Below are 9693 nucleotides of genomic sequence, written 5' to 3' on the forward strand. Positions count from 1 at the left end.
AACGCCTTACTATACATGGTCGTTTTTAAAAAAAAAAAAAAAAAACCCTAACTATACATGGTTGTTTTTTTTGGCTAAAAACGCCTTACTGTACATGGTCGTTTTTTTCGGCCCAAAATGCCTTACTTTTCATGGTCGTTTTTTGGGGCTAAAAAAGCCTTCCTATACATGGCCGTTTTTTTCGGCTAAAAACGCCTTACGTTACATGGTCGTTTTTTTCGGCTAAAAATATACATGGGCGTTTTTTTCAGCTAAAACGCCTTACTATACTTGGTCGTTTTTTTCGAAAAAATCCCTTACTATACATGGTCGTTTTTTTCGGCTAAAAACGCCTTACTATACATGGTCGTTTTTTTTGGGCTAAAAATGCCTTACTATATATACATGGTCGTTTTTTTCGGCTAAAAATACCTTCCTATACATGGTCGTTTTTTTCGGCTAAAAACGCCTTACTATGCATGGTCGTTTTTTTTCGGCGAAAAATGCCTTACTATATATACATGGTAGTTTTTTTCGGCTCAAAACGCCTTCCTATACATGGTTGTTTTTTTCGGCTAAAAACGCCTTACATGGTCGTTTTTTTTCGGTCATTTTTTTCCGCTAAAAACGCCTTTCTATTAATGGTCATTTTTTTGGTTAAAAACATCTTACTATTCAGGGTCGTTCTTTTTGCGATAAAAACCTCCTTACTATACATGGTCGTTTTTTTCGGATAAAAACGCCTTACTATACGTGGTCGTTTTTGTGGGGCTAAAAACGCCTTCCTATACATCGTTTTTCTTTGGCTAAAACTGCCTGACTATACATGGTTGTTTTTTCGGCTAAAATTGCCTTACTATACATGGTCGTTCTTTTTGCGATAAAAACCTCCTTACTGTACATGGTCGTTTTTTTCGGATGAAAACACCTTACTATACGTGGTCGTTTTTTAGGGGTTAAAAAAACGCCTTCCTATACATGGTCGGTTTTGTGCTAAAAATGCCTTACTATACATAGTCGTCTTTTTTGGGGTTAAAAATGCCTTACTTTTCAGAATAAGGCGTTTTTAAGCCCCCAAAACGACCAAGTAGACTCTTCATGGTCTTAAGTAAACACGTGTTAAGGGTTAAAACGCCTTACTGCTGTATAAATGATCTCTTTTTGGGGTTCAAAAACGCCCGAGTTATTCTGTATTCCTGTCATTTGAACATGTGAAGTGTCAGTTGCGTGTTCCATGAGGTAACACCAGCCCTACTGTACATTCAAAAAGGTAAACTGAATAGATATGGTGAAATTCTGACAGCGTTGACGGGTTGGCTCATGAATCGACTTATGTTGCTTTGACTCACCTCTTTTGAACGTAAAAGGGATGGTGTGTTGTGTAGCTGGTGTTGAATAGTTGGTTCAAGACAAACAGCCAAGCATTTTACACATGCCTGTGGAAACATAAAATAAAATACATTGCACAAATCGCGTGCTGTCAATCTAATTATTACAAGCGGTACGGTAGTATCAATAACGGGATCAAGTACGAAGCTCTTCACATATCCAATAACATTCATACACGTGTGACTCATTCAACTCGTATTCTTGCATGTCCTGTCCCACAAGCAACCAGCAGGGGGCTCTAATTAAGGTTTCCACGCAAAACTCCCACTCGGCACTCCTGAAAGTGCTGATCCAGAAGAATGAGGTCACACTCTTTTAAATCCCCACGCTTTCATCGAGCATCGCGTGGTCGCATACTGTAATTGCTATCATGTCAGTCTCCACTGTACTGCTTCATCTTTTTCTAAATGTAGCCTTCTCTGAATTAATGATGGATTTGGGTCATATAGACGGGAGGAGGAGCACGCCTGTAGTATGTCATAACCTCAGGTTACACTGAGGGCCAACAGCTGGTTCAGCAACACTCATGACCTAAATATTATGTCATGCATTCAGTGCTAATATGATTGTCTTGGCCGCATGCTGCAATACGAGACCTTGCTCATGTGGGGTTTGCGCTGGTCTCTTCAAGTGCGAGGAGTCCTTCAACTTACCTCTGTTGTCCGGTTTCCTCCCACATTCCAAAAACATGCATAGCAGGCTGATTGAACACTCAAAATTGTCCCAAGTTGTGAGTGTGGGCGAATATGGTTGTTCATCTCTGTGTGCCCTGCGATGGACTGGCAAGCGTTTCGGGGTTCCCGCCGACTGCCCGAAGACGGCTGGGATAGGCTCCAGCAAGCCCCGCGACCCTTGTGAGGATAAAGCGGATCAGAAAATGGATGGATGGAAAATAGACAAATCATATTTTAACCTTACTGCGTCCTGTACTCTGTAGGTTATGGACACAATGAATCGTCTTCACTAAGGCATATACTGTGCATATGTATTTGTTGTGCTGCCTTAGGCAGTGTCACTAAAATAACAATAATAACAACATAATAATGCATCCATTCACGATAGTGCATGTCCTTATTAGGATCGCGGATGAGTTACGCTCAATCCTTGCAGACCCTTGGCAAAAGGTGATGCAGATTTGCGGCCTTGCTGCAGAGTGAAAATCAACAAGTAGTTGATGCAAACTGTCATTAAGATTTGTTGGTCACTATGGATGACACAAGTTGTCAGCAAACGACCACTTTTGTCAAAATGAAGAGCCTCAACTCACCTGAAATTGTTTCCTGGGCACCAAGATGGTACCCGATGGCCTGAAGACATCAATGGCAAATCGGTGTTTTTCATCAAATAATGGAGGATAATTTCTCCCCCTGGCCCCCGCAAAAAACGTTTGAAAAGGTGAATTGGTGATGTGATGGAATATAATGAGCAACTGCTTTGACATGATAGCAAAATTCATTTATTTATTACCAAATACAGTACAGTATTTTCAGCACAACCTGTCTGTAGAATATGTTGCAACAAGATTTTCCACTCATGTTTAGTGTATTGCTGGAAAATAGCCTAGTACAAATGTAATTCTGTTTTTGTGTCATTTTCGACAAAGGTAATGAAGCTTTTGTTGTTGTGCTTCAAGGGATTTTGGATTAGGTTTTTTTTACCCCCCTCTCCCCACCAAAACGCTGGTGTGATTTATTATTATTTTTTTTAAATTACAAAAATAAAGGCTTGGCCATTATGGCTGCTTTTAAGAGCAATAAATAGGAAAAATAAGTTAAAGCTTCAAACACTTTCAAGTATAATATTCCCTGGGTAATCCATACGTGACATTGCAAATGACATGAGTGCTGATAAAGCCGGCAGCCATCTTTTTTCCTCTTTGCATCCGTTCATTTCATGATACTAATCAACATTTTCTGGAACACTGCTGGTAAGTCGAGTCACCCTGAGTCAAATAACGGCCAACCCATGACCTGTTTTTGGTTTAGTGCGCGTTAAAAAGAAGGACTACTTCCTCTTCCCAACAGTGAGGTGTCCTTTGGTTAATGCCTCCAATCTCCTCCTCTCGGCTTCCTCGGCTTTCCTCCTCTCCTCTTTGAGCTCCTTATATCGCCACTTAGGGACCTGCAGCAGGTGTCTGGCTCCATCTTTGGCGCTGCTCTTCCTGCGGACCTTTTCAGGCTCATAAGTGGGCGGGGGGGCCTTGGACACCCGCACCTTGGGGATGGTGAATCCCGGCCTAACGCTGCTCCTCCTGAGCAACATGTGCAGAGGCAGCAGGCTGGTCCTTCGTAGCTCCATTCCGTTATAGGCCAACATTCCCAGGCTGGAGCTCCCGGCTCGAGGCGTCGTGCTTTGTGTCTGCAGGCTGGCCCGTCGGTCGGGTGGGGGCTTGGGCACCAAAGTGACCCGTGAGTTCTGGAATAGCTTCAGGTGGGTGTCCGCCCTATCCGGATTGATGGCGGTGAGCTCTTTGGCCCGCTGATGATGGAGGATCTCGGGAACTGCGTAGCGCCGTTTGCCCACACTCGGGGGGCTGTCAGGACACACCTAAAATACAAGTGGGTTTGTCACAACTTTCCTGAAGCTCAAAACACAATACCCGGTGCCCGCGGTTTAGGACGGGATCGACATTAGGACGTTATGGGGTTCCGAGTGACACCATGAAAAAAAAACAAAAAAACATGATCAGGCGGCATGAGAAAGCACGCTGTGTTTTGGGTTGTGTGCCGCGTTGCGACAAACGTTTAATCGCCGGCCAACTGCAAGGTGCTGTGATAATACGGAAGAGTACAATTTCCGTCTCATGATCCGTGAAGGTCAAAATGGTTATTATAAACCAGAGAAAATGTGTTGACACTCTCAAACGGGCAAATCCTATTCAGTCCAGTCTCTATTTTAGAACATTTCCCCATTCGAACTCGGAAGAGGGAGTGACTTTCCGGCCACTCACCGTATGACAAGTCACGGCGATAAATGGGCTTCTGATGGCAGTCGTCACAGACACCAGGTGGTCGATGACTCCGGCGTCCTCGGGATTGGTGACGTTGGCAACGTTGAAGACGTCGCGCACGGTGTCGCTCAAGCGCTTGAGACAGCCTCGGGGCTCCCGGGCTTTGGCCACCATTGATGCCAAGGGAGGCCATTCTAGACTAAGAAAGTCATGTTGCTGTGAGCCTTCAACTGGAGCGAGGCGCAAGACCAAGAGGAGGAATTTTGGTTTTTACCTGTACGCGTCACATATTTGATCCGGTGTGGATCGTTCCATCAGTCGGGCCATCACCCAGGCAGTTTCATAGCGCCCAGTGAACAAGGCCCACTCTCTGGCGGTCATTTGGCGGCCACAGTCTCGAGCGTTTAGAGTGGCTCCTGATAGGAACAAGACGGGGGTGCATTTGTGCTTTGAGGAAATGAGTCAGATCTGCGATGACGTTACACTCTTGGAACTCCAACGCTTCAGGGTGGGAACACCAAGCACTTCAACAAAAAGGTCAAACGACTGTCATGATTTTTTTCAAACTTCCTCATTGAAAAGTATTTTCAAATCTTTGAGTTCTTGGCCCCCCGGTTGGAAATGCAGTGGTGCTCCGAACAATTTGGACTTGACGTACAGACATTCTCCTCACCCGCCATCATGAGCGAGCGCACACATTCAACGCGGCCCTGCACGGCGGCTTTCATGAGAGCAGTGAAGCCGTGACAGTTTCTCCTCTCGATGTCCAAGCCCGAGTAGTAGTTGAGCAGGTAGTTGGTGATGGTAATGTGACCTAAAGAAAAGACAGACACAAAGAGAACAGATCAGAGTCCTTCGTTCCCGAGTAATTGAAGGCATTTTTTTTTTTTGCATAATTTTGTGAATGGAGTCGGGCGTTTGTACGACTGACCTGCCTGCGCCGCAGTGATGAGGGCTGTGTTCCCCTCGCTGTCCTGCCAGTTAGCGTCCAGATACGGGCACTGGGACAGCGCTATGACAACGTCAACGTAACCCTGGTAACAAGCAACCAGCAGCCCTGTCTTGAGACGACAAAAAGTGAGAGCATGAAATGAGGGAAACGCACGCAAGATTTGTGCTGCCATATTGAACCCCGAGAGATGCAAAATCCGAGCAGAGCAGCGCCAGTAGGCACGGACGTTTGTGAATTCATGTGACATGTTTTCACTGCAAACCGAGACATGTTGAACTCAGCGGAAAAATAAGCAAGAGTCGCCGTCTGATTTTTGGGTGCCAGAAAAGGAGTTGCTGTTTGTGTGCGTACGTGTGAATGTCGCTCTGTGTGGGAGTGGGAGCTCATGTTTGCCACAGTGATGACCCTGGAAAATTCAGCTGAAAGTAAAAGTAAAAGTTGGGTACTTTCTTGGCAGTCACAAGCCAACACAAACAAAGTTGATGATGGCCGAGTACAAATTTACTCTTCATAGGGTCGCACCTTTAGCCCTGTTTTGTATACTGTATATGCTATTCATATCATAACTCACTCTCTGTCTGTCTGTCTGTCTGTCTCTCTCTCTCATATATATATATATAAGGCTGTAGGAAAGTGTGACACATTTTGAACGACGAAAGATAATATATTTTTGTTCTAGCAACACTGCCACCTAGTGTACAGTCGGAGAACAGAAGAGAAGTGATACAGTACACGTTTTTGACGGACACTTGCAATGTATTTTCCCAAGCCACGCAGAACCGAAACATAAGGATGAAAAAGAGTCGCATGGGGCTCTTGTCGTTAGTTTCATGATATTCTTCAAGATCAAAATTGGTCTATATGTACAGGAGCTCATAAGGAGGGAAAGCTCTGCAACTCTCAGGATAGTCCTGGAAAAACAACCGGAATGATAATAAAAAAACAACACCAACATCCAATGTTATACTTTGTACCTTTGGAATCACACAACATAAAATCCCCACCGACAGAGTATTTGGTATTTCCCTTGGTGCCGGCTGCTTGAGGCAGAATTTATAGCCCATGCGTAATGGACATGATGCAAAACAAACACAACTATTAAAACAAGCCAGGCTGTCAGCCGAGTGCATGTAATCACATTAACGTCGTCAGGCCCCGGAGCCACAAGGAGACAAAGGGGGAATGTTTGTTGGCAATCCTTGGTGGATTGTCTGGAAAAAGTTCACTTGAACTACACGTGGCTCTGGTCCGCACGGGTCTTTTTGTTTGTACACATGCAAGCCTGTCTCACAGACACATATGCACATACAGTATTGGACGTGTTCCGCAAACCAATTTGCGACTCAAACACGCCATCGTTTCAGCTTTTGTGGACCTCGCGTCCGCAACTTCAGTTGTGTGCCTGTCATTGGCTGCATTCTGAATTTGTTGCAATTTAACTGCAGCTCCTGGCAACACCCCGACCAACATCTCAACTCAACTCAGCTGTATTTATAGAGCACTTTCAACCAGCCATCGCTGCATACAAAGTGCTGTACATGGAGCAACTAACATATACAACAGTAAAGCAACAAATCGGTAACAAAGACGGGAGAAAGCACCGAACAGCAAAACCAAGAACAAATCTGAGTCATGCTAAGTCAAATGCCAAAGAATACAAGTGAGTTTTGTCATCTGTCAAGTCCATCCATTTTGGTGGCCTCTTGCAAATGTGAGTAAAAGTGGCGACGTCTACTTAACACTCCAGGTGCATTAAAAGCACTCATCAAAAAATGCACTCCACAAGCCCATACTACTGCAACAAAAAATGGCGGTTATGTTGCGTGTTCGATCACGCAAAAGAAATGTGGTCAAGTTATTATTAGCATCCTCTTGGGACGATCCAGCACCAGAAATAGAACATCTTATCTTTCTCACTCACAGGAAGAGAGATGTCATGATGTACTGCACTCATTAGGACAGTCAACCTCCTGATTCATGAAAATGATCCAAGCATGTCTCTCATATAGCAGATCTTTTTTTTTTTTTTTTTGCAAAATAATAATAATATGAATAAATGATGCAACAGTGCAAGGGTGAGACCAAGGGCCATTTCCACTCAATGATGAACGTGTGAACACTCCTGTCTGGAGCGATATCAAATCACATGTGCATGACTTTGATTTTTTCGATCGTTCACGCTAGCTGGGCTACTGCCAAAGCATTGCTTGGGCTGATGGCGCTGTTGTCCTGCGCTAATATTTATCATACAATCTAACAACATTCTGTGTTAGTCCTTCCTTGTCTCGCCGCCTGCACTCACCCTGTTTGGAAAATGTGGTCGACAGGCGGTAAGCGGGGGGCTAACGAGAACAGTGGCCTCATTTAAACTTAATGGATTCTGTGTGTGTGTGTGTGTGTGTGTGTGAGGGGGGGTGGGGCGGGGATGTTTGCGTGTGCGAGGCTGTTGAGTCAGGGTCACAGTCTTTCCCAGAAGGGGTTAAAAGGACACTATGTCCTCATACAAAAGTATGGTGGTTTAAAAAAAAATGCTGTAAAAAAAATGGCGGCTCGTGGAGTTTTTGCCAGGGGGTACAACTATAAAAATATAGATCAAGTTGCACAGCTTGTACTTTGCAGCCGGTAGCCAATTAGAAACCAGATGAAACCAGTAAATTAATCATAATATCGTATTGGGCATTTTCTGGACTGTTAATTTGAACTAATGGCCTGTTTTGTGTCATGTATGTGTCATGCTTTTTTTTTTTCCAGGCTTCTGAGGCATCTTCTGACTGCAGGAGAAGTATTAATTTCTCAGTGTTTTATATTTCTTTGTCTTTTTTTTTGTCATCTCACTACACAGAGGTTTCAGCGAGGAAAAGAAAAAAAGTGCACTAGCAACCATAGAACAGGGAATAGTACTTATTGCTACATTTCTTCTTGCTACAATATGAGCAATGCTGTCACACATATGCTATAAGACGGTCCCCTCATATCTTGTCTTACACACATCTACAGTCAAGCAAGCTTTCTTTATTTTAAATGTTGTTTCCAGTGGTTAGAGTCGATGGAAGCGACAAAGTTATTCACTTCACATGAAAACAAAAACTGGTTGTGTTCAATTCTGTATTTTGATTAGGCAAAACTGGTCCAGTAAAAATGTATTACATGGAGGCCAGACTGTATCCTTCCCACGAGGCCTTAAAATAGTCCTGTAAGCCTCTGCACAAAGCCCAGGCTTAATTATTTCTCTCCAGAATCGGATACGCCCTAAGTGAACTGATCTCAGTGTGTAAGCAAGATAGGGCGTTTAAATGTGTGCTCCTGCGTGGAGTGCCTGCGTGGGTTTTCTCTGGGTACTCCAGTTTCCTTCCACCTTCCAAAAACATGCATGGCAGGTTAATGGAACACTCAATATTGCCCCGAGGTGTGAGTGTGAGCACGGATGGTTGCTCGTCTACGTGTGCCCTGCAATTGGCTAGCAACCAGTTTAGGGTGTCACCCGCCGACTGCCCCAAAGACAGCTGGGATAAGCTCCAGCAGGCCCGCGACCCTTGTGACGATAAGACGATTAGAAAATGGATAGATGGATGGACAGAGATGGGCAGATGGATAGATACTCACTATGTGCGCACACACACAAACAAATATATATATATATATATATATATGCCACTTTTACAGACATATAATTATCAGCTTTTGTGATTATTTTTCTAGCTTCATTAATATGATCGTTGCTAATTTAAGATCCCCATTTTATGATTAACATTGTACATGTTTTACATACGCGTTGAATTTCTTAATGTATTTGTCTTTACCTCATTTACCATTGACCTGGCCTATTTAAATTTCCAATGTAAATGTAATGTACATTTAAAATAGAAAAGTGGCCCCGTATTGCCCTCTAAGGTCAAGGGTAAAAGCCCTTGAAATTGGGTAAAGCACGGCTGTGTCCAACTGTAAATCGTGGAGGTGGCCCTCACGTCGCGTGTTTCTAAGAATGCCCTCCGTACCCTGTTGTTCCGGTCCGTCTGCGTGACCTCCTCCTCCTCGAGCCCGTGCCGTATCATGATCCGTACTATGGCGGCGTTGTTGGTGCAGCACGCCTGGAAGAAGGACACGGGTTCCAGACTCTGCGGGGACGGGGAGTCCTCGAACGCATCATCGGGAGGGTAGAAGGAGTCGTCGGACACGATGCTCCTGGTGTCGTCCAAGTCCTCGAAGTCAACTTCTTCGAAATCCTCCTCCTCGTTCTCTTGGCCCACCTCCCACGAGCCGCGGTAGTCTTTCTCCTCGACTGTAGCCGGGTGGATTTGAGCGACGCCAGCGCCGGCTTTTAGCTGCTGGAGCTGCTTGACCCGGAGCGACGCTGCGACCCCTCCATCCCTGTCGTCCGTGATCAGCACCATCTAACTCAGGCCGAGCGCTGACTGGCGAGCCG

At 44.7% G+C, this 9693-nt stretch overlaps 1 protein-coding gene across 1 annotated transcript; it reads right to left on the reverse strand.

The window, feature by feature from the left end:
- Window positions 1-2806: 2806 nt before the first annotated feature.
- On the reverse strand, window positions 2807-9692 carry ankrd33ba (ankyrin repeat domain 33ba). Its single transcript, XM_019869439.1, has 6 exons — window positions 9266-9692; window positions 5250-5379; window positions 4992-5132; window positions 4593-4734; window positions 4319-4517; window positions 2807-3915 (listed from the first exon to the last, which is right to left on the reverse strand). The coding sequence occupies exons 1-6, from the start codon at window positions 9659-9661 to the stop codon at window positions 3373-3375; spliced, it is 1551 nt and encodes a 516-aa protein (XP_019724998.1). The 5' UTR covers window positions 9662-9692; the 3' UTR covers window positions 2807-3372.
- Between the last annotated feature and the right edge of the window lies 1 nt (window position 9693).

This window comes from Hippocampus comes, unplaced genomic scaffold, assembly GCF_001891065.2.
Source record: "Hippocampus comes isolate QL1 unplaced genomic scaffold, H_comes_QL1_v1.1 scaffold149, whole genome shotgun sequence".
NCBI lineage: Eukaryota > Metazoa > Chordata > Actinopteri > Syngnathiformes > Syngnathidae > Hippocampus > Hippocampus comes.